The sequence below is a fragment of the Diplotaxodon limnothrissa genome, linkage group LG19 (assembly GCF_057381915.1).
Source record: "Diplotaxodon limnothrissa isolate DT_005_m linkage group LG19, D_limnothrissa_male_GT1.1, whole genome shotgun sequence".
In the NCBI taxonomy this organism is placed as follows: domain Eukaryota; kingdom Metazoa; phylum Chordata; class Actinopteri; order Cichliformes; family Cichlidae; genus Diplotaxodon; species Diplotaxodon limnothrissa.
Window position 1 is genome coordinate 19,648,265 of NC_140614.1, and position 25,719 is coordinate 19,673,983.

At 40.5% G+C, this 25,719-nt stretch overlaps 2 protein-coding genes across 2 annotated transcripts; both read left to right on the forward strand.

Moving 5' to 3' along the window:
- Positions 1 to 201: 201 nt before the first annotated feature.
- On the forward strand, positions 202 to 13,962 carry fbln5 (fibulin 5). Its single transcript, XM_085342914.1, has 11 exons — positions 202 to 632; positions 833 to 887; positions 1,106 to 1,154; positions 1,347 to 1,625; positions 8,983 to 9,105; positions 9,714 to 9,830; positions 9,933 to 10,049; positions 10,441 to 10,563; positions 10,783 to 10,909; positions 11,031 to 11,226; positions 13,233 to 13,962. Exons 1-11 carry the CDS (start codon positions 589 to 591, stop codon positions 13,392 to 13,394), a joined length of 1,392 nt encoding a protein of 463 aa, XP_085199040.1. The 5' UTR covers positions 202 to 588; the 3' UTR covers positions 13,395 to 13,962.
- A 1,014-nt stretch (positions 13,963 to 14,976) lies between these two features.
- On the forward strand, positions 14,977 to 25,536 carry tc2n (tandem C2 domains, nuclear). Its single transcript, XM_085342918.1, has 12 exons — positions 14,977 to 15,036; positions 15,958 to 16,032; positions 16,120 to 16,281; positions 17,116 to 17,286; positions 17,690 to 17,769; positions 19,557 to 19,614; positions 20,170 to 20,270; positions 20,812 to 20,928; positions 21,025 to 21,216; positions 24,825 to 24,939; positions 25,045 to 25,241; positions 25,426 to 25,536. The coding sequence occupies exons 2-12, from the start codon at positions 15,966 to 15,968 to the stop codon at positions 25,534 to 25,536; spliced, it is 1,371 nt and encodes a 456-aa protein (XP_085199044.1). The 5' UTR covers positions 14,977 to 15,036; positions 15,958 to 15,965.
- Positions 25,537 to 25,719: the final 183 nt, after the last annotated feature.

A 25,719-nucleotide genomic window follows, 5' to 3' on the forward strand; every position in this document is an offset into this window, starting at 1 on the left:
TTTATTTTAACGCCAGATTTTAGGCATCTGAACCACATGTGGCTACTACAGCGCGGACAGCGTACGTTTCCTGCGCCAGATGTGCAGTGTCATTCAACCCGGGGAAGGGGGTGAGAGGGTGGGCTGTTTATATCTTTGGAAAACAGACACTGTGTGTGTAAGCTTTATGCTTTTCTGCCTCCTAACCGCCCAGGAGAAGCCGCTTGTCGGAGTGAGCGCGCCGCTGTGGGGCCGCCGTCTCCGTGCGCTCTGACTGGAGGGGGCTGGCTCTCCTGATTGAATCCAGCTGTTGGGAAAGTGCTCGGAGGGGGCCCGTTAATTTGCATTGCTAAATAATCTGTAGCGCCGACAGAGCGGGGAAGAAGCAGAACAGTCCATTTTGAAAAAGCATTCTTCCAACACTTGGTCAATGTACTGGAGCTTCAGCTCGACCAGGCAGCGGTTAATGAAAACCTGGTGTCGGCTTTCGCGTAAAGGCGCATAGTTGGGGGTGGTGGTGAGAGTCCTGCTGAGTAGTGGCGAGGGGATTCAAATTTACGGGTCGTTTCAAATCTTTCCTTTGAGAGAACTCAGTTGGAGTCGTAAACCATGCATTTAGAGGGACGTGGCTTCAGGTTTTGCTCTCCTTCAAGGTCAGTAGTCTCCACTTTATTTTCTCCGCAGGCATCTTTTGCGTAACGGACTTTCTTTTTTCTTTTTTCTTTTCTTTTTTTTTTTAAACTTACGTTGCATGTTTGAATGAATATGTGACAAATGCCTGTATCAAGTTCCTGTTTTCTTCTGCGAACTCCTTCCGAGAAGGGCCTAAAAACGTAAAATTTCCTCTTTGCAGGATGCTGACAGCTCTGGTATTTATTCTGCTTTGTGTCCAGCCTGGGCGCGGACAGGTAAGACACCTTCATCCATTTAGTCTAAGGCTGTGATCACTTAACTAAAAAGTTGCTCTGAAACTTACCAAAGCCAAATAAAGATGCAAATGCGTCTTTGATGCAAGCTAATATATTTATGCATTATAACATATATTCTTCTCATACTAGTTTGACATCTCAGCAAATGAATGCGTTAAAAAACATGCTCAAACCGCATTTTGATCACTTCTCTTCAGACCTGCACAGAAGGTTTCGCATATGAACCCAGAACAAGACAGTGTATAGGTGAGTGGCATCACTTCTGTTTTTTTTTTGCATTGAAAAGTTACATTTATAGAACAAAGAGACGTGTCTGGAATTCAAACACAGTGTGCGCAAGAAAATCAAATCCCAAAGCACCGGGATGGGTTGTAGCACAGATTCACACATGCTCCGGATGCAAGAATGTCCTTATCAGTGCACGGCTCTGTATTCCAGATGTGGATGAGTGCCGTACCATGCCAGATGCTTGCCGAGGAGACATGCGCTGTGTGAACCAGAACGGAGGTTACCTATGCATCCCAAGGAACTTGTACAACCAGCCTTACAGACCGGATCCCATAGTGCCTGAGCCGGTTTACCCGGACCCTTCAGCTGGATTTCCAAACTCTTTCCTCCCATCTCCCCCAAGATCTGTGGAGCCCAGCTACCCAAGAGTGATCAGCACTGCGCAATGTATCCTGGGATATACTCTTGCAGAGGATGGCACCTGTAACGGTTAGTAGGATTCTGCAGTTTGTTCTCACTGGTCTAAGATATTTACTACCACAAGTAGAATATAGTAATGTGTTTTTGAGCTACCCCTGATTTCTTTATATTTTGAGAAGCAAATGAGAAATAATTGCAATAATTTATTAAAACAGAAATAAAGGCACAAATACAGTTTGTACAATTTGAATAAGCTTGAAAGTCAATATTTAAAATGAAAACCTTTATTCTTTACACAGTGTGAAGTCTCTTAGGCCAGATTTCTTGTTATTTCTGTAAGTACTCTTCAGGAATAGTTCTCCAGGCTTCTTGAAGGACATTCAAAGCTCTTCTTTGGATGTTGGCTGCCTTTTGTTCTGTTCTCAGTCCAGATGATCCCACACTGCTTCAGTAACTTTGAGGTCTGGACTCTAGGGAGGCCAATTTATGACTGATAGTATTGTGTGTTCGTCTGTCCAGATATGCCTTTCCTGCATTGGCAGTGTGTTTGGGATCATTGTCATGCTGAAAAATGAATTTATTGTCAACCAGAAGCTTTCCAGATGGTATTTCATGTTGGATTTAATTCTGATGGTGCTTTTCAGTTTTCATAATTCCATCAACTTTGATGAGATCTCCAACACCACTGGTTGAAACAAAGCCCCGAACCATGACAGAGCCTCCACCGTGTTTTACAGATGGCTCACAGGTTACTGTTGTACCTTTCTCCCCAACTCCCTCAAATTTTTCCCTCAAATTGTTGTCAGTTTTAGGGGGGGAATTGGATTCATCACTCCATAAGACCTGTTCCCATTGATTTTCAGTCCAGTTCCTATGTAATTTGACATGCCTCCATCTTTTCTCCCTGCTTCCCTTCTTTAAAGGAAAGACTGCACACCATGCTGAGGTGTGACAAGTTTTCAACTAATAGCTGCTAGTAGTTAATAGTGCAAAAGTGCTTCTTTATGTCTGTCAAACTGCCTTATCTTTGGAATTTCTAGAATTCAACTAAAGAAGTTTGAACAAATTATGTGTTTTTGTGAGACAGGCTGCTGTTAACAAAGTGCCTGCTCAGTTGTCTATGATCTGTAGACAAAACACTGGTTTATCCCTTGAGTTAGGTGCCTTTTTTATGTTTGAATAATTGTTTACATAATTACACAGGTCCATGTTGCCTAACAAACAAACACAAAAAACATTCCTCTGAAAATGTTCATGTGAAAAAGCAGACAATGACCTTCTGAAAGATGGAGAACTGTTGCTCAAGAACCCTTAAAAAAAGGCAAGGCAAGGCAAGGCAAGTTTATTTGTATAGCACAATTCAACAAAAAGGTGATTCAAAGTGCTTTACAGAGACATTAGAAACAAGAACAAATAAAAAGCATGATTTAAAATTGATTAAAACAAGCAAATAACCTAACTAACTAATTAACAAACAAACAAACAAACAAACAAAACAGTATATAAAATCAAAACAGATAAAATCAGAACAGTAGATAAAATCAGTAGTTAAATGTAAGTTTTGAAATTTAAGCTTAAAGTGTGGATTTGGTGCTTTATTCAAATGCAGCTGAGAACAGGTGAGTCTTCAACCTGGATTTAAATAAACTGAGTGTTTCAGCTGATCTGAGGCTTTCTGGGAGTTTGTTCCAGATATAAGGAGCATAAAAGCTGAATGCAGCTTCTCCGTGTCTGGTTCTGACTCTGGGAACTGATAAAAGACCGGATCCAGATGACCTGAGGGATCTGGATGGTTCATACTGGGTCAGGAGGTCATTGATGTATTTTGGTCCTAAACCATTCAGAGCTTTATAGGCCAGCATCAGAACTTTAAAGTCTATCCTCTGACGGACAGGCAGCCAGTGTAAGAACCTCAGAGCTGGACTGATGTGGTCCACTTTTTTGGTCTTAGTGAGGACTCGAGCAGCAGAGTTCTGAATGAGCTGTAGTTGTCTGACTGATTTTTTAGGTAGACCTGTAAAGATGCTGTTACAGTAATCAAGCCTACTAAAGATGAATGCATGGACTAGTTTTTCCAGGTCCTGTTGAGACATCAGATCCTTTATCCTTGATATATTCTTGAGGTGATAGTAAGCTGACTTTGTTATTGTCTTAATGTGTTTTTCTAAGTTTAGGTCTGCATCCATCACTACACCCAAATTTCTCGCCTGGTTTGTGGTTTTTAGATGTATGGATTGAAGTTCTCTGGTGACCTGTAATCGTTTTTCTTTGGCGCCAAAGACTATTACCTCAGTTTTGTTTTTGTTTAGCTGGAGAAAATTGTGGCACAACCAGTCATTGATTTCCTCAATGCATTTACCAAGAGCCTGTACAGGGCCTCGGTCTCCTGGTGACATTGTGATATATATTTGTGTGTCATCTGCATAGCTGTGGTAGTTTATTTTGTTGTTCTTTATAATCTGTGCCAGTGGGAGCATGTAGATGTTAAACAGAAGGGGTCCCAAGATGGAACCTTGGGGAACTCCACATGTGATACTTGTCTGCTCAGATGTGAAGTTACCTATTGATACAAAGTATTTCCTGTTTTCTACGTATGTTTTGAACCAGTTTAGTACAGTTCCTGAAAGACCTGTCCAGTTCTCCAGTCGTTTGAGTAATATGTTGTGGTCAACTGTATCAAATGCTGCACTGAGATCCAGTAAAACTAGGACTGACATTTTTCCACTGTCTGTATTCAGACATATGTCATTAAACACTTTGGTCAGAGCGGTTTCAGTGCTGTGGTTCTGTCTAAAACCTGACTGGAAGGCATCGTAGCAATTATTCTGTTTTAAGAAGTAACTGAGCTGTTGAGAAACTGCTTTTTCAATGATCTTACTTAAAAACGGGAGATTTGAGATCGGCCTGTAGTTGTTCATTTGTGTCTTGTCAAGATTGTCCTTTTTCAGTATAGGTTTTATTACAGCAGTTTTTAGTGATTCTGGAAACACACCTGATAATAAAGAAAAGTTGACGATCTGTAACAGGTCTGACTCTAAAGTCTTTGAGACCTTTTTGAAAAAACTTGTTGGCAGGACATCTAAACAGCAGGAGGAGGAGTTCAGTTGACCTAAGATGTCCTCCAGGTCTTTGCTGTTAATAGGTTGAAACTGTTTCATGGTGTTTAAACAGTTTTTTGGTGGACACAGTACATATCCTGGATCTGCTGTTGATGTACCAATTGCTTGTCTAATTTTTTGGATTTTTTCAGTGAAGAATTTGGCAAAGTCATTGCAGGCCATGGTCGAATGAAGTTCAGCTGCCACTGACACAGGAGGGTTTGTTAGCCTGTCAACTGTAGAAAATAAGACCCGAGCATTATGGCTGTTTTTAGTGATGATGTCAGAGAAGTAGGACCTCCTTGCATTCCTCAGTTGTAAATTATAATTGTGAAGTTTCTCTTTATAAATGTCATAATGAACCTGGAGGTTTGTTTTTCTCCATCTGCGCTCAGCTTTCCTACACTCTCTTCCAACGGGCCAAGAAAGTCTGGCCCGTTGGAAGCAAAATATAAGGGAGTGAGAGCCAGCTCAAGACTTTTGCAAAGTATTGTAACTCAACATTGTACTGCAGGTTTTTCAGTCTGATTTCATTCCCCAGTTGTTCTATACGGGGCTGGTCACCTGCTTGAAGCCAGGATTATACTTACAGTTTTTCTTATTATACAACCTTTTTTGTCCATTTGGAGGAAGCCAGTGCAGTCACTACTCTATTTAGAAATGATCTGGTAATTGCTAATGGGTTAAATCCTGATAATCATAGGGTATGTGGTTGTCTGCGCAAATCATCATGTAAAACCTCTGATGACAAAATTAGCATCCATTAGAAATTGATGTCACTTGGATGCTTGCATATTTGCGCATGCAGAAAGTATTAACTCTGGGCTCAGGAGAACTCCCGTAGCTTCGGTTCAGTCATACGAGACTGACTCATAAAAAATTCTGCTGAAAACTTCACAATTCTTCCGTTCAAGCCAATTTCAAAAATGAAGTAAACATTGTTCGAGCCAAGTCTTTTGTTCGTGTTCATCAGAAGTCCCCGAAAGTTCAAAGTTGCTTATTGTTTTCAGTCGTTTGCTTACATCAGTCTGACAAAGCGCTTGTTTGATTGTTCACGGTGGGTCAACATTTGCACCCATTCATCACAGTGAGGGAATGTAACCACAAGCAGGGTTTAGATCCCAGCCTTTCTATTAAAAACAAACGCACAAACAAACAAAGAAAAACACTGAAATTCAACAACTCTATTTGGGGACTGAAGACGTAATTATTCATAAATTTCCATTAAAATGTGTGGTCATCTTGTAACCTCTCTTGTTAATTACCTTACCCTTTAAGAGGATTCTAACCCCCTAACTGACATAAGAATGTCATATTTGATTTTCTGGAGTATTTTTCTTAACACAATCGCAGCTTTTCCCTTTGCTGCCACTCTAATGCATCTTTAAAGTTACTTCAGGCAAGTTATGAAGTCAAATTTCAACCAGGATCCCTGTGGATTAGCTGATCAGAAATCACCTGGCAAATTTCATCATAGGGCGTGAAGTTACTGCACATCTGCAAGTTGCTTTGCAACCCATCTCTGCCAAAGCTCATTTTTATACTGTCTCACTGCTTGCAGGAGATATAAGGGTGGAAGGTGTCTATCCGCGGCTGCAGCTGTTTCTGGTCTTGAGGCTCTTAACTGGATTTCAGCAGTGGCTGAAAAATTTGAATGTTTTGCAGAATACAGTCTTGACATCTGCCACCTGCTGCTGTTTATCAGATATTAGAGTCAAGCTATGAACGAGGTAACATCAGTGGGAAAAGATAAAGAATAGGAATTCAGTGTGGTTAAAATCCAGAGAAATACATGAATCCATCGCATCACAGGGACAGATGTTTTTTAGTGTTTTGTGCCGTAGCCTGTCTGCTGTCACCCCACCGACCCAGAGGCCCATTTAACGTTTCAAAGCGAATAAATGTCATCTTTTTTAATTGAGCTGTTTCAATTTCACAACTTCAAGAGTTCCCAGCTGTTAGATAAACACTTCACAAACTTTCCTTGGCGGGTCTAGCAGGGACAAGCTGTTAAAAAATGGGTTCCTTAAGGTCCATTTGGGGTGTTTTCCTGTCATTTTGGATAAATTAGCCATGACTGTGCTGGGAGGAGGAAAATGTACATATGTGGTACAGTTTTCCCCCTCCAAAGAGAGCTCTAGAAGTTCGCTCATGGACAAATATGGACTTTTTTCCCCTCTTTGTAGGGGAGAAGGTCTGTGAGGGAATCAGCTCGCAACATTGTTTGGGTAAACTACACTATGTGAGTGCCAAAAATGAGGTCATATGCTGCCAAATTTGTGCCCAGGCCAGGGCAAGAGAACAGGCATGCCTCTGTGGAGGCAGCGACTCAGCACACCCCTGAAGGCTGGCACACTGTGTGTGCAGTGATGTAATTAGTTGCTGATTGATGCTGCTGTGGGGCAGAAAATACACAGACTGCGACTTCCCGTCTGAACCTGCAACAATTGTGGTTTTGTTTCTGAGTTAATGGTATGTCAGTGTTTCAAATGGAACCAGTCTGGGGGAACAATAGAAATGATAAGCTTCATCCTGAAGGTGTTGAATACGGTTGAGCTTTCACTCTATTTAACCACACTATCTCTAATAAATGGACCATAATAAAAGTGCTTACAGTTTACTTTCTAGACAAACACACAATAATTAGGATAGATGAGGATAGATCAAATTAACATTATAAAAATGACACCTGCTGAAAATCTGTACAAAACTGTCACTGCTTAAGCACACTTTTTATTCTCTACCAAGTAAAAAAAAAAGAAACCATTAACGTTCAGATGCTGTGCTTTTCATCCCACTAGAGACTGTAATATTCATTACAGCTCATAACTCAGTTTTAGGGATTTTCAGGTTTTTACTGGAGTCCAGGGATTTACATGCTCCGTTGTGCCTGGAGAAAAGTATCCAGCCTTATGCACTTTCGAAACCAGTGGGTCAACTCAAAAATGCACAACAGCTCATCTTTTAACAGAGCATTTTTCTGGTAGTGAAGCTATAAACTCTTATCCTTTATAATATTTTCATTGGAATCTTGATAAAGAAAAGCAAGCTGGTTTTGTGTCACTTACTGTTATTTTGAATCAGTTTGTGCAGCCATATGTGGTCAAGATCTTTCTGCACAGGAGTTTGGTTTTTTTTTTGCATCTACATCTGACCCTGTCATGTCTTCTCTGAAGCTGATCAGGGCTGTCAGCAACTCCAAAAACTCGTGGGCAGCTCATAAAACAGCCTATATAAGGAGGTGAACTGAAACGCTCCTGCGGCTTGTGTGTGTATATGTTGGAGATCTGCAGTAAGGTCTACACATGGGGTGCAGATGAGGGGCATTCAGGGAGATTTTCACTGGAAACTGTAAGCAGGTGCCGTGGCTGTGTAGCTTTTGGCCGGTGGCCTAATGCACCGGGTCTCCTCCACCCTCGTGAAGGGCCAGTGGTCCCAGCTGGCATAAAGGGCAACGGTCCCAAAGACAGACGTTATCGCTTATCATAGCTGCCTGTTCAAACAAAAAACCAGGCTCCCACCCACTTCCCCCCACCGGTTTTCTAGAGATCGGTGACTTCATTGTCTGAGAACCATAAACAGAAGTTGGAATTTGCGATTTGTCGTATCCTCATAAGGGCATTATGATTTAGTGTGTGAGCTGCTCCAGGGGCGTTGATGGAATTCAGATTGTAATCTGAGAAATCTGCAAATCTGTGTAGAAACGATCATAAGCGCTGAAATGATAACTGTTTGGTTAAGAGTTTGGGTTTTTTTTAAGCACAGGGCGATGAAACTCTGAGTGTTGGATAAACTGATTTTCAAACAGAAGATTGCTGGTGCAATCTTCAAGCCAGCAGGAAAAAGTTCCCTAGCTGATGTGCTTTCGAGCAAGGCACATGAGCATCAAATCCTGCATTGGAGTTAGTCAATAAAAGGTGAGGTGAAGGCTAAACCTAAATGTTTGGAATCAAATCTACTGACGTCCGAGAAGTGCAAAAAGCATAACTCCCACATGGAAATCAGTATTATCAGTGTGCTTTTATCTCATCTGTTTACTTTGATGTCATTTTAAAAATATCCATGCCTCACTTTATGAAATACTTTAGATGATACGTGATACTCTTCTCCTAACTCTCAATAAACTTTGAAAGTGTCTCTCTGGGTGTTACTTTTGTGTAGATTTGAAGGGCTGGCTGCCAAATGTAACAGAAAAACATGTTTTTTGTGTTAATGTGCTGAACTTTTTTTTGTTTTATGTCGCTTCTGCCTCTTTGAGCGTCCTTTTTAATTTTGTTGAATTTTGTTAATTTTTTCTCCTCTTTTTTTTTTCTTTTTTTTAATTGCAGACATTGATGAATGCGAGACAAACTCTCACCACTGTAACCCCACCCAGGTCTGTATCAACACAGCAGGTGGCTACACATGCTCCTGCACTGAAGGTTACTGGCTCCTTGGTGGACAGTGTCAGGGTGAGCCAGTTTTTCCCTGAAACTTCTTTAAACATTAGCATATATTAACAATACACTTTACCCAATGGGATTCACATTGCATCACTGCAAATACTCTACAAAGTGAACTCAGAGTCAGTTTATTATTGTTCAGCCATCGCTCAATTTTGCCATTACTTTGTGCAAATTATCAAATGAAGGGAAGCTAGGAAAACAAGCACTGAGCATTTTAATTCAATATTTTCTGGAATTACCAAGTGATGGAAAAGCTTTGATTTTCTTCTTCAAGCACTAATAAATGCAAATGTAGTCTTGGACATGCAAAACCAGCAATCTATTATATCTTAGTACTAACACTGTAAAAAGCATAGATCAGAGGTCATGTCAATTTTTATGATCACTGTCGGATAATGCAGAAAAGTCCCTGCATGTACTTGTCCTCATTTAGAAAAGAAGAACAGCGCCCTCCTCATGCTTTGTGGTGCAATGCAGCTCAGCAGAGTCTGTTCAAATCAAAACACTAATCGTATATTTACTTACAGTAAACTTGCCTACAGCACAATATGTATTATGGTCAGTGACTACCTTCTACTTAAATTTTCTTCTTTTTTTTTCTTTTTTGGTACCAGATATTGATGAATGTCGCTATGGTTACTGCCAGCAGCTGTGTGCCAACGTGCCCGGCTCATATTCTTGTTCCTGTAATCCTGGCTTCATCCTCAATCCAGACAGCCGGACCTGTCAAGGTAAACACATTCACAAGCACCGGGCCACGGCTTTACAACAGGAAAAGAAACACCTGTATATCGTGTACCAGTGTTGTCAGCTTCCAGCTTCTGTTGTTCCAGATGTGGATGAGTGTGCAGATGAACCTTGTAGTCATGGCTGCTTGAATACCTACGGGTCCTACATGTGCAACTGTGACGAAGGATTTGAGCTGGCATCTGATGGTACTACTTGCATCGGTGAGGAAGATTTTATTCTTTTGATATATCAATATTAATCTATCTTTGAAGCAGTGTGAATAATTGAGTCAGTAAAGAACCAGAAACTGAGATGCATTTTTGTAAAAAGGAGCAAAAAGTCGTATGACAGAGGTGAATTGAACAGAATAAAAATGTTTGCTTTGGCAGCAGGATCACAGAGAGCAGGTGTGCTGTATGAGACTAGTTCCAGTTTATCACAGGCTAGGTCGACACAGTTTAGAAAGAGCAAGCTGCATGACTGACACCGTGCAAAACATGCAGACTTCACTCAGACATATTGAGGCGGGCTTGGTTGAGCTTGAACACTGAACACTGTTGGTGCTGATGTCCTTTTCTGATAGGTGTTAATTCTGTTTCTTGCTTCGTGCAGACTTGGATGAGTGCAGTTTCTCTGAGTTTCTGTGTCAGTACAGATGTGTCAACATCCCCGGTTCTTACTCCTGCATCTGTCCACCTGGATATTATATATATGAGGACGGCAGGAGCTGTGAGGGTAAGAAGATGAGGAACTCTCACACAGATACATCATTTCCTAACTGAATGCATTAGTTTATGTGATAAAGTTATTATTGTTATCAGTTAAATACTTCTCTTGACTCAGGACACATGCATCTATTTTTCTTTAATATCAACATTGTTGAAGCTTCTTCTTCTTCTCTCGTGATGATTATGTTTAAACTGACTTTGATTGTTGTGTGTTTGATTCTTAAAGATGTCAATGAATGTGACACTGGTAACAACACCTGTACAACAGCACAAGTGTGTTTCAATTTCCAGGGAAGCTATACATGCCTGAATCCTTTACAGTGCAACCTTCCTTACATCGAAGTTAGTGACAAGTGAGTCTTACTTCTTCGCTTTCTCTAGACGCCTTTTAACACCAAATTCTAAACTGTTTCACTGCTTATTTGTTTAAAATATCCTCTAAAGCTTAAAGTGACCGTGTCTCCTCCTTGGCAGTCAGTGTATGTGTTCAGCTGAGAACCCTGCCTGCAGGGATAAGCCCTTCACCATTTTGTACCGACACATGGACATGTCGTCGGGGCGCAGTGTGCCTGCAGATATCTTCCAGATGCAGGCCACCACGCGCTATCCCGGCGCCTTCTACATCTTCCAGATAAAGTCGGGCAACGATGGGCGAGAGTTTTACATGAGGGTACGTTTTTCAGAGACCCATCAACAGAAGATATGGCAGATGGAAGACTTTAGTGCACTATATTAATGCAAAGTAACACAATAAATGAAAGTGGGCCCCCACTCCTACAGAAACTCAAACTCTATAGATGGGGAAATTCAAGGAAACTGCAGAACTAGGCAGGAAAGGAAATGACAGTAGTGTTTGGTTGTTAAAGAATGCAGTCCAGAAACTCCACAGCTGTGACTGTTTAGTTACCAAAGATGTTTCCAAAATCAGTCTTGGACTTGTCCTAGATGATGATAATTCACCAGCTTAATAGTGAGAAAAACATATTAGAATCACTGCAAAGAAGATACCATGCGACGCAAGAAAATCTCCTTTTTATTGTATTGCATTTATCTTAAAGGTTAAGTAATGCAATGCTTGACATTTATCTAAAAAGATGAATGAATACAAATTTATTCATAATGAAATACTGAAAACAACTGAAAGAATTATGTAAGTGCATTACAAAAACTTTTGTCTAAAAGATACATTTAATGTAATCCATCTTATTGATTCAGTAATATGATATAATGTAACAAAATAGGCGTTTGATCTGAGATTTAAGTAAGACCACCTGGAGCACCTTTCCTTGTAATGCTTTATTATTTCCATCTAGTATTGGCACTTATCTAAGTGAATAGTATCAGCACTTCCTCGTATCATTACACAGTGAGATGATCGGGATTTGTTCACCCACAGCACGGAGTGACATGTAACCGAAAATACAACAAATAATTACACAAAGTTTTTGATCTTCATTCTAATACAAACCATATTCTCTCCCAAAATTGGGACATTGCGTAAAATGTAAATTAAAACAGAATGCAATGATCTGAAAATCCAATAAGCCCATATTTTAGTCATAATAGAACATTGAAAACATGACATTTTAAATTTAGACCTTTTGCTATTTCGAAAAAAAAAAAAAGAGTTCATTTTGACTGTGGTGGCAGTAACATGTCTCAAAAAGTTGGAATGGGGGTAACAAAAGGCTGTAAAAGGAAGTGGTGCTAAAAAGAAACAGCTCGAGGAACAATTCGCGACTAATGAGGTTAATTAGGAACAAGTCAGCTGATGTTCTTTTTATACCCAGAAGTAAATGGACAGAGGTTGACCAATCTGTAAAAAAGTACATGTGACTTACTGGCTGAAAACACTAGAGTATCGTGAAACCAAAAATACGAGGACTTCTGAGCAGTCCAACATCCTCCATGAGACAAGAATGGGACAACATTCCTCTCAAAAGTCCAACAGCTGGTCTTCTCGGTTCCCAGATGTTTACAGACTGTTGATAAAAGAAGGGGGGCTGCTACACAGTGGTAAACATAGCACTGTCCTTTTCTGAGATGTGTTGGTGTCATCAAATTTAAAATGAGCTCATAAGTGATACATTTTCTCAGTTTAAGCATTTGACATGGTTTCTATGTAGTTTTATGAGTAAAATGTGGGTTTATGAGATTCTCGAATCATTGCATTCTGTTTTTATTTACAGTTTGCACAGGACTGATTTGACGTTTTAAAATAAGGACTCGAGTTTGTGCTCAGAGACGGAAAGAAAAAGATGGTAGTTTTGATCCTGGGCTAAAGTTAGGGTTAGATCTTTTTTTTTTTGTAGCTGTGATTATGATCAAATTCTAGATACACTTCAAAGAAATATCAGGTGTTTAGATAAGATTGGCTACGGAATACCGTTTATTTTGAATAAATTATAAATATATATATGTGTGTACCACAGGTTTAATGAGTTGTAAGAACCTGACAATGCAGAGTGCACCCAGCAGATGGTGTAATGTATCTGAGAAGCTGAGTTTGATCAGAAACTGCTAAGTTGGCTTTCTAAACAAGTGTGCTCTTGTTTTATTTACTGGAAGTTGTATAACCAGGCACTGAGCCACGTGTTTCTTCCGCTGTGTGCAGTAGTGTTTCCTGTAATTCATTCCTCACATTCCCCTTTTGTCTCTGTCCTCTTTCTCTTAAAGCAAACCAGTAATGTGAGCGCCACGCTCGTCTTATCGCGGCCAATCAAGGGGCCGAAGAAGGTGGTGCTGGACCTGGAGATGGTCACGGTCAACAATGTCATCAACTTCAGAGGCAGCTCCATCATCCGTCTGACAATATTTGTATCAGAGCATCCGTTTTGAGGGTCCCAAATGAACTTCATTGCCACAAAAGAAAGTCAAGCATGAAGCAGCTGTTTTCACCTGCAGCTGATGTAATAGTTTGCTTGTTGCCCCCCTTCCCCCCTCATTATGTCACCTTCGGTAGAGACACAACAGGACTCCGCTGAGAACAGCTGACGGGAAGACTTTCCCGTGCTGGAATCTCCACCCTTGTTTAATAGACACTGAGCTTTTACGACTACGATATTGACTTTCAACACACAAACCCACGCACACACAGACATGCAGGGATATTTATGGTGTACAATTTCAGAGGACGACCTGACAACAGCAACATCACGGAGAATCGGTGTATATACACACGAGCTCGTCCATTTGTCTGTGAACCTTCATCCCTTCACATAAGCTGTGAGTTTTATGTTGTCATTTCCTCTCAAGTGGCATCTGATCTTAGCTGACAAGAGGAGAGCCAGTTATCCGAAGCAGAAGTGTAAATGTGCATTTTACAGAGGCAGTATTTAAAATGATGTAACAACAAGTCATTAATTGAATTATTGATCACAGTTTCTTTTTGACCAATAAACTTCTTCACCACACAAACAGCTGTCCCTGGCATGAGGCGGCTCCCAGACTAATGCATCACCTGGTTTTGTGGATACTCTGGGGAATTTGGGATGGGGATTTTTTTTGGCACTATAACAAAATGTGGGATTATATCAATGCATTTTAGGGGTCACTTTAGCAAAAACTCCTGAAACAACAGCTAATTTATGGATTATAATGTGGGACTGTGATACATTTTGAATTACTGCATTTACACATATATACAAAAGTGTCAGTTTGGGATAAGTATGGGTTGATAGCAGCACTTATTTGGGTATCAGAATTTGTGAAAAGGGCATATAATAAACCATTGGGTGCTATACCATGTGAGGGTTACTTAATATGGATGTTATAGCAACACTTGATTTGAATATGGGGAACCACATTTTTAACACCTCTTGTAAATTTTTTCAGGGTCTAAACTGTTAATAGATTTGAGGGGTGACTGAGAAAATTTGCGTGATTTGGGCACACATGACGGTTTTTAGGTATATAAAGAAAAAAATGTATATATTTACATATCAGCAAATGTTTTGCAATCAGCGAATTCAGTCTACATTAATTAATCGGTGGGTAATATGTCAAGTATAGGCGACTTAGAAGGAAAACAGTAGCTTGAGAAAGTTATGACGTGTTTTCTTTCAATTTCTTATTTGCGTCATTGTTATCTCAGCAAGGAGCCGTAAATCTGTCAGTAAGCGCCGATCCCGGGAGATGGCCAAGTTCCTGCTGGGATGATGCACACAATGCAAACATATCGACCGAGGATGAAAAGAAACAAATGACAGTGAGCACACAGCGATAAGTGAAAAACAAAAAGGTAATAATAGAAAGCGCTGTGATCACAGCTGTTCGGGGAAGGAAGCGCGCGCCACTGTCAGTCCGGGAATGACAGAGGAGAGAAGCGTGGGCGGGAGTAAGAGAGGGAGGGATCCAGACCTGTAACGAAAGTCAGCCTTAAACCTGAGCTCGGTGGCATTTCTCTCCCGCCTGCCGGTGAGTGTGAACCTCAGGCCTGGGTGGTCGAAGCGGATCCTCTTTAAATGAAAACAAGGCGTCGGTAAGTTTATTTTTTATAAACTTTTTTTGTATCTGTGTTTTGTTTGGTAAGTTAAAGTGATGTTTGATGATATGCTATTTTTAGCGTGCGCCATAGGGAAATTCCTCCATCCACTGGCAGCCCAACTGGTTTATTAAATAACTAGTTATTAAGTTTTAAGCGGTGAGTTAATCAATAATCCCGGTTAATCAAAGCCCCCTGAAGAAAGTCATGGCAGTGAATGTAGTTGTTTGTTTCTGGGGACTAGAATAGTTGTAGAAGTGGTGTGGAATGACTGAACTTTCTTATGTTTATGTGTCTTATGATTTTTTTTATGTGCTCCTAATTTGAGCATATAACAGATAACATATATTTTTTAATGTATCCGATTTATAAAGTGTGGTCACACCATAGCAACAGGTACTTATACCACATTTAAGCACTGTCAAAAAATGACATGTTACCAAATTAAATTTGGGGGTGATATGAGGGGACCTTGAGATCTCAGATCATATCAAAGAGTGGAATTCAACAGATATAAAATAGCCTACCACACTGTGGCAACTGCAGAGCAGGTAAACAAGTTCAGCACATTTTGGGGACTTTCCTAAAATTTATTAGACTTGTGCAAGCGGACTATTTGTTTTAAAGGTGGTGACTGCGGCTCAGGAAGCAGAGCAGGTCATCCACTTATTGGAAGGTCACTGGTTTAATCCTGGGTACCTTGAGTCTGCATGCTTGCATGAATGTCAGAGTAACTCAGTGACTGAGGCTTACAGATCAAAGTGCTTTGAGTGTTCAGTTAGATTAGAAGTAGCAAACCCAGGTCATTTTGGCATGTTCCATGAATAATTTTTGGCTTTTCATTGTTATCCACCTTGTTACTGTTTACCATGCAATCTGCAACTTCCACTTACTATTTCAACATTTAAATATTTCCAGATTCAGCCATGGAGTGCATCAAAAACTGCTGCAAGAACTTCATGAAGAAGAACGAGCAGGAGCGGGAGACCCAAGGTAAGCTGCCGTCCTGCACAGATGTGTATCAGACAGGTTTCAACAGACCTACTTGTGTCTCACTGAATAATATCTTCTGTTTTAAAGTGATTGCACTGAAGATGCCCCCTAACACAGCAGCAGCCCCAGGACCAAATGTATCTGAAGATTACTTACTTTCCAAGATGCCCCCAGATGGCAGAGAGGTTCCGTTTGTTGTGCCGACCTATGTCCAACCAAGCTACCCTAATTTACAGGCTGAGCCACAGAGTACGTACTTGTATCAGTTAGTACATTTTAAGTCTTAAGGTGTGTATATGATTTAAAGAATCAAACAGTGGTGATCCAAATTAGTTATAGCGTGTGAGAGGATAGTGATGACTTATAGGATGGGCTGGTAAATAATGATACTTCCAGTAATGAGACTGAACTGTTGGTTTCGGTTCTGCTTCATATCAATATTTAAATATGTGCAGTCTGCCTTAAGAGTTATCCTAAAAGCAAAACATATAAATTAACAGACAAATTATAAAATAAAAACTGCTGTTTGTACCTGTTTTATTTGACTGGCTGTACTAGAATGTGAGTTAACAAAAATGACTTTTGCTGGTGATTGTTTGCCAAATCTGGCTCATTTGGGCTGAATTCCTTCTAAATGAAGCCGAATTTCTGCTCAACTCAGCCCACGTCTACACTCAGATTCCAGGGAATATCACAACAAAACGTATGACTACGCTGACTTGGAAGTTTACACCTGGGGTATGATCAACTAGTGCAGGATCCTACTGCCAAAAGTGGAAACATTTACTTTTAATTTTAATTCACTCTTAAATTCAACAAGAAGCCCCACAAGACAGATAAGTGAAAGTTACATAACATGCCTCAACTCAGGGTTAGTTTGACGCAAAGGCTACGGCAAACAAACAGAATCTAAGCTGCAGTAAATCTATCTCAGGGGTTATTAAGATATTATCGGCTCTCTTCAATGCACTGAAGTGAAGGCACTTTGTTTCTTGATGAATAGCTATTCATACTTGTTAGAGATGCAGAGAACAATAATGTGCTTGAAGCATGATAACAACCAGCTGCGCTGTTTGCTTGCAGGTTCAGCCCGGTGCACATATGCAGCAAGGAAGGCAGAGCTGGTCAGCACCACTCCCTTCATCTACTACCCTGAGTCCTTCTTCCATCAGGGTCACATGGCAGAGCACATCTCCCCCGGCTCGAGCCGCCGAGACACAATGAAGAAGAGAAGCTTTGGTCCACAAAGCCCAGGTACCAAATACCAGAAAAAGTGGTATTTTGTTGTTTAATATGAAACACAACAGACTGAATACCTGTCCGAGGTGTACCCCATACCCACCTCTCGCCTAATGGCAGCTGGGACAGGCTCCAATTCCAACATGATCCTAAATTGGATAAATGGAAGAAAACGGATGGATGAAAGGAATATGAAACAAGAATTTGGGCATGATTTAACTAAAATTGTGGTAAACATATTAAATAATGACAAAATTGGACATAGACACATGTTTCATCTTAGTACTGAGCAGTTTATTCAGTAGTTTACTGAGCTCTACTTGAACTCATCAACAGATTGCTGCAGAGTGAAGCATGAAAACCAGAATTATCTCAGGATTGAAACAGCTTCAAAACATCTTTTTATCTTTTTTCCCAGGTTGGAATATGAAGTTAGGTGGCCAGGAGCGACTGAGCAGCTCCATGTTTGATTTGTCCAACCCCCAGGGTCACATGCAGGTGAGACCGTCCTCTATCTAATCTGTATTCACACAGAATTCTCACCTTGTCTCAACCTAGACTAAATATAGTTTTTATAGTTTCCACTGTCCTCAGCAGCATAGTGGAGAATTGCAAACAAGGCTCAGAAGCTGGTATTTTGATTTAAGCAGCAAAGAGTGTAATGTGTACTGTGTAATGCAGCTACCTCTATATTTACCATACAGACATGAGATTGGTATGACTCCTGTCCCATAACACTTGGTAGAAAAAAGAAGTGAGAATAAGTGTTCTGAGATTAGTTAAGCCAAGTAGTAGTTATCAACTGATCTGACAATGAAATAAAGATGAAATCTTCTTTAGATGATGTTTACAGTCGTGTTTAGTTATGTAACTGTGTAATTTATTTAGGTAGTAGACCTCATTTAAAGCATTCAGTTACCTTCAGTCTCAACTAATAAGCTATGGCTAAGATAAGCCTATAATTTTGTTTTAAAATTACGACGATGAATTTGAAAGTCGTGATTCATTTTTGGGCTTATTCTTCCACTTTAGTAGCTATGATAAAATCTACTTCCACATGTGATTCAGCTCCAGCTGTTTTGATTGAACATACCTGTTGATTGCCTTTGATAAAGTGGCCATTTATCAGTAATGCCAATTTAAAAAAAGACCAGGTTGGGTTGGATTTCTTTGTTCAATAAAGGATGTGGTGTGACACACCTGTCATCAGCTCCTTGTTACTTTACATAAATAGTTGACTGTCTCTTACAATCAATCTAGTCACTCCCTAAACCTAAATAAACATTACAAAACCTCATTCAGAGCCCACGGTGTGAAAAATGTCAGAGCAGTTTCTTCCTGGGAACTAACACAGATACATTTCTGTGCATTTCTTTTGGCTTGATGGCTCACTACGGCATCCATTGCATGCACAACTGCAGTTAAATTAGCATAGCTGTTTAGTTTGACACCATCATGAGCAAACAAAAGTTTTATAGGCAGAAAATCCAGAGGATACTGCAGGGCAATCACAGGGGAGCTACACACCACATCATACTATGTTTTTTCTCCATTTTACTCTAAATGGCACCACAATTTATAAAATGAACAACATTCTTTGTAAAAGAAAACTTAAACTGATGAGCCAAAATATGAACTTTTTAGAAGGTTTATGTGTGGTTTAAAACAAACACAGGATTTTATAAAAAGAACATCAAACAAGTCAAACATGGTGGCGGTAGTGTAATGCTTTGCTGCTTCAGGACCTGCTAAAGTTCATGTGGGTTATGTAATAGCACAATGATCTGAAAGTAAGTGCAGCAAGTCCACCTACGAATGTTAAAAAACACACACAAAAAAAGCAAAAAAAAAAAAAAAGGACTGACCTTGTCAAAATCTCAACTAAAATCAGATTGAGATGCTTTAGCCTGACCTTAAATGGGTCGTTCACACTCAAAAACTCCTCCACTTTGGCCTCTTTAAAGCAATTCAGGAAAGCAGAACGAGCCAAAATTCCTACACAATGATGCGAATGACTCATTTTGAATTATGACAAACACTTGGTTGCAGTTCTTGGTGCAAGGGTGGAACAACCAGTTATTGTTTTAGAAGCAATTACATTTCCACACAGGGCCAGGTAGGTTTGGATAGCTTTTTACCCCTAATAACTGAAATTGTATTCTTAAAATTTCTTTAATGATAAGTGTGACACATTTGCTAAGAAAAAAAGGGGGTGTGGGATCAAGAAGGGGGAAACTGCAGAAAGTCTGGTCTCACACGTGTCGTCTGTTCTGTTTTCCTTGCAGCGGTTTGAGTCCCTCAGCAGTACATCCTCCAAGATGAGCTCCATGACAAGCAGCCTGGGTAAACATCATACAAACAAACCTTTTTGTTCTAGCAGTTTCCCAATGTAAAAAGAAAAAGTGACTTTCAACCTTAGTTCCTGATATATAATGTTTCTGGCTTTTTCATACAGCCAAGCAAATCATTTTTGGGACAAAGGCACAGTTTTTGAAATTAAACAATCAAGATGTGACTGAAGTGGAGACTTTTAAGGGGTTTAATCAAAATGTAGCATTTACTGTTTAGGAATTTTCAGAGGTTCAAAAGTAGCTGGAAAAACAATTATAATCCCAAATATAAGGATTGTTTTTAATATCACAATTAAAATAATTGCTTGAAATTTAGAACTCATGGACATCACCAATTTCTGTGTTTCCTCCCTTGAGATGCTCCTCTCACCCTTTAGTGCAGCAATCTTGAGTTACTGTGTGTTTGTAAATCTTTCTGCCTTGAGTTTTGAGTTTAACAATTGAAAAGCATCATCTTTAAAATCTTTAAAACATCATATTATACAGTACATAAACTCGTATTTAAATGCTAACGCCACATCCTGCTGTCTGTTTCCAAATGTTGCAGAGTCTGTCACCTTGTCTGGGGATGAGCGCGAGTTGGGGAAGGTGTGTGTCCGGCTGAACTATCAGGAGGCTCTGGAGCAGGTGTGGATCACCCTGGTTCAGGTAAGGTTACATGCAGTATGGAGGAGGGGGATTCAGGGACAAAAAGCCCTATTGTGGTCACTGGTAGCATTTCTCAATGGACCCTCTGTGCGTCCAGAATACAGCTCTCCTTTAGCTCCTCTCAATGCTCTATTAACTCCGGCTCAGACACTCAGAAGGAAAAGTTCCTCTAAGGGAACTGAACTGTCCTGACTGACGTTACAATAGTTCCAACATCGTCTAAGGAAGTGTATGTTTATTCAGAAATCAAAACCCTACACTAAATAAACTTCTACTGCAGATATGTACTCTAACTCCACAAGGTGTACTCTTCTGCCAGCTTTGATTTGGGATTTGTTGTTGGTTTGGGTTTGTTTTTTTATCCTAAGGTCACATTAGTGGGACTTGATCTTGCCACTAATGTCTGGCCTGATGACTTTCTTAGAACAAAACCTGAACTGTTTTTTTTTTTTTTTTTCATCTTTTGTTCCAAGTAGAGCGCCGTGGATAAAACCTTTGTTGTTCTACACACAGACTGAACCACATCTTCTTTTTTTAACAGTGCTCAGACCTCAACCTTCATCCGGATGGAGGGGAGCAGCAAATGATTGGTTTCAAATCAATCATTACCACCCCCAAACCCATACAGTTCAAGAGCTCAGTTAGAGAGTACTGTCAGGTATTGATGCTGTTTATATTTATTAAGTTTTTATAGGCCCTTAAACCGCTATTGCAGAACTGCCTAATCTCTACTTTAACCTTTCTTTGCTTTCAGGATGTGTCCTTCATGGAGACCTTTGTGTTTGCGCTGCATCTCCAGCTGTTGCGCTGCAGTGCCCTGGTGCTGCGACTGCAGACACACAACCCCAAAAAACGTACGGTGGCAGAGTGTGTCCTTTCCCTGCGACACCTCGGTTCTCAGGAGACGGAGCACTGGCTTGAACTCAACCCTCCGTCTAAATCTTCGGTAGGAGTTCACTACATTGTTCATTAGGTGGGCCTGTAGCGCTGAAGCTTGGTTTACAGAGTCTGTTTGCTGTTTCCATGATGCTTTCCATCACTGATGTGTTAAATAGTAATACAGGACAATGAAAGACGTATACAGAGAGAAAAAGTTGTTATTCTGTATCTATCTCTGCCAATCTTGTTGCTGTTTTAGGGCAATGTTGCATCAGTACTTTGCATGAATTCTGCAGCTGTTTTTACTTTTATGTTAGCTCTAAGTTTTAGATAAGATTGTAACTTATTTGAAAGCAAAGAATAAGAAAAGTGTTAACTACCATGTATGTGATTTGTACCTGGCCACAACTTTCCAACTCCTTTGGCCAAGAGCAAAAACTCTGTGTGGGAATTCCCTGGATTTTTACTACCTATTCTTCACCATTTCCTGTGTTGGCTGCTTTCCTTTGTCACTTCTTTTTAAAAGTATAGAAAATAAGGAGAAAGTGCTATAGGTGCCTCATAAAACTGTCCCCATGATGCATGGTAGTCCACTGACACACACTATCCTCTTGGCCTGAACAGAAAAATATTAATGCTGTGGCTGAATTTGTTGCATAATCACAGGAAAAACAGAAATGGAATTCATTTTTCAGGGAATAAGGAAACAGGCTTTAACAATAAGAGAGTAAAAAGCAGAAAGCATGTCCTGGAAATGTGAGACATGGAAAGTAGGTCAGACCTTAAACCACTTTACCAGTGCAGAGTGGTTTTGTTGATAAATGGATTTATGTCTGGCCAGTGATGGTAAAATACAAACTGTCTGTATAGTTGGAAAATCAGAGGGTGACTCATCATTAGATTTCAGAGGGACAAATTGATTCACTCGGTTATTTTACCCATCTGCTGGACACAAAAGAGCAAAATTGTCCAAATCACTGTCATTCAGAGGGGGGGCTCTTAAGGCTGAAGACAGCTGAACCCAATGAAGAAAAAAAGTAGACTTATTAAGTGGGAAAACTGGTTTGCAGCATGTTTAGGAGTTCTGAGAGCCCATAGTTAGGCCCATAAGTTTTTGGACACTGAAATGTGCTTTGTAGTTTTGCCTCTGTACACCACTGCAGTGGATTTGATCTTAAACAATCAATATGTGATTGAACTGCAGATTTTTAGCTTCAGTTCAAGGGGTTTGGTAAAAGAATTGCATCATCTGTTTAGGAATTACAGCAATTTTTATATAGTCCCCTTCTGCCTACTGATCAAAAATGGACTATTAAGGAGTTTCTTGGTGAGGTAAGGTCTGTCCCTTTATTTTTCTGCAAACCAAAACCTGTCAGAGAGATAACAAGGACTTTAAGAGTGGGCAAGTCACCCATCCATCCATCCATCCATCCATCCATCCATCCATCCATCCATCCATCTTCATCCGCTTTATCTGGGGCCGGGTCGCGGGGGCAGCAGCCTAAGCAGAGAAGCCCAGACCTCCCTCTCCCCAGCCACCTCCTCTAGCTTATCCGGGGGAACACCAAGGCGTTCCCAGGCCTGCCGAGAGATATAATCTCTCCAGTGTGTCCTGGGTCTGCCCCGGGGCCTCCTCCCGGTGGAGTGGGCAAGTCAACAAGAAGAAATAAACTGGCCAGCAAAATAACACCAAAGGGCCTGAAAGCCTGGTTGACCTCATATCTTTATTTAAGAAAAACACATCTTCACAACATCTAACAACGCTAAGAACACACTCAAAGAAGTAGGTTTTATCATTGTTGGGTGTTCATAGCAGGCTGCAAACTACTGGATACACTCAAGAACAGGAAGGTCAGAAAACACCTAATAGAGCCAGCAAAGATCTGGGGAAAAGTCTTAGGACAGAAGAAATTTCTTACCAAGATTAACTTTTCTTTAGCATTTCATGATCCAAAGCTCCCCTACCGCCCAGAATATCTGCCAAACATGGTGGAGGCAACATGGCATGGTGATGTATGGATGTATGAAACAGGGCTACTAGAGTTTATTGATGACGTGACTGCTTATAGAGGCAGAATGGTTACGGTTAGGATGAACTGTGAAGTGTACATGGCTGTGCTCTTTGATACAACCAAATTTTGCAAAACTCATTGCACAGCACTTCATAGTACAAACAGATAATGACCTGACACATCCTGTAAAAGCACCCCAAGAAATGGGATGTTCTTCAATGGCCTAAGCAGTCCACTGACATCAGCCCAACATAGCAGTGTTTCTGTTACTGAAGACAAAACTGAAGGCAGAAAGATCCACAAATAATCAGCAGCTAAAGATGGCTCCAGTAAAAGCTTGGTGGAGCATCTTTAAGAGGAAATGCAGCCTCTGGTTAGGTCTGTGGTTTCTGCAAAGACTTCTCAACCAAGTATTTAAAACATCTCTTGTATTTCAGATTATTCAGCTTGTCCAGTTACTCTCGAGCCTGTGAAAAGTAAAATAAAAAGGCTGTAATTACAGACTAGTTACTGAAATAGTTTTGTTGAACCCCTAAAGTCAAAGCCCAAAATCTGCACTTCATCTTGACTATTGTACAGAAAACAAATGACCAAAAATACTTCACTGTCCCAAAATATCTCATTGTCAAAACTGTATTAATGTCTAAAAGTTGTTAAGAGTGTTGGTGATAATGTAAACATGCTGACATGTTCCCACCTCATCATCTATAGACTATGAGTTTCATCTTATTAGAAGACTACCCTTCAGTCAACTTCGGTAGCACCAAACACAAAGTACAGCTGCTGCTGATGTGATGTCACTTCAGGATATTTGTAGGAGATGAAGCAAAATTGCACTTCATGTAGAAGAAATCAGGTCATTAGGGTTCATACTCCAGTACTACTCCAGACCATGAAGTAAGTTTTGTTCCAGGCTGGCATTGAGGCTGGACTTGCTCTGCAAAGATGCCTGTGAAGCATGATGAGATTCAGTGCGCTGGTGTGGCACTCAGTGTTGACAATATGGTGGAGACGGCAGTGAAGGGGAAAAACCACAACACTGAGTAATGAAAGAAAAGTAACCGTGTCAATCTCTTCTTTGTTTTTAGCTGTTCAACAGGAACCTGTATGGTGTCACTGCATCAGTTTTACAGCTGTTCTTTCAAACCAAACGCCTTATGAGCAACAGTGTTTAACTTGTTTTATTTATTTTGGATTATTAAATGACTCTACATAGCCTCCTTTGACAAACAGCCTTTATATTGTTTTAATTCTTTGAAATATGTCCTGTAACAAGAAAAAGCAGTAAAAGCACCTTGTAGTCTAAAACCTTGTTGATAAGACCAAAAGCATACTCTATACTGTAACTGTAGCCACTTTACCATTATTAAAGCTCAATCTGTTGAAGCTTTCATGTTATGAGTGCAACTAAAACATGCCCTGACAACCTGCACTGACTACTTTAAAGGCAGAACAGTGGTTAAAGCTCCAAATGCGCAAGACTGGAGCTACTTTGGGTCTAATTTACTAGAAAGCAGCTAATGGATTTTTACTTACCGTAATTATAACTTATAAGGTGCAGAAATGTGATGCTCTTATTTGAGGACAGTGGCTCGCAAGAGGTTTATTATTTCTTTCTAAATGTTAGTAAATGTAAAAGCTCATTGACACCATTCTCTTACAGGTGTGCCACTCTGAGCTGCATCTTACTACGTGCTTTCAGCCGGTGAATGGACGCATCCAGGTCCAGGTCCTTGCTGCTCAAAACCTCCCAGTGTCCTCCTCACCGCTCACTCAAGGTACCTGTAAAATACACATCTGTATTTTTCAATATTTAACCCCTAAAATAAGTAGCTTTGTAGCTTTAATGGTAACTTGTCTTCTCTTGCACCTGTCCTCTGAAGCTTTTTTTGTCAAAGTGGAGATGACCCAGTTAGAGGAGGTGACCAAGAAGAAGACCCGAGTGCTCAAGGCCTCTGGAGGTCAGTGTCAGTGGGCTGAGACGTTTCACTTCCATCTGGCCACCTTAGACCACGCCTACTCACTCTCAGTGAAACTCTACAGTCGCAGCTCAGTCAGGAGGAAACAATATCTCGGACAGGTGAGTTTGTCAAGCACCAAAGATTTTACTTTTAGTTATGAGTCCCTTGGTGTATTTTATTAGCCTATTCTTTCATTACTTCTAATATAATGAATACAATTTCATCTATTTTAGCCTGAAAATCAAAATGTTTTTAAGTTATTTGCAACAAACTGAGGAGTTGCCTCCTCTGCGTCTGTGGCAGATTCAGCTGGGACTCAATAGCCCTATTCCAGAGGCTGTGGAGCAGTGGAAGGACACAATGGCTCATCCAGAGAAAGTGGTGGCAGCGTGGCACAGGCTGAGTTCTTCCTAAACCTCTTCTCTCAGCTACTGACATAGTGCTCTCGTGCTGCACATCTCGCTGTGCCTGCTTACTTTTCCAGTTGGCCAGCCACAGTCCTGTACGTTGACATAGTCAACTCTGATTGACCAGACTGTAAACTGCTGAACGTGCTCTCTGGGAAATTTCCACAGAGACAGTGCACGTATTCAGTGA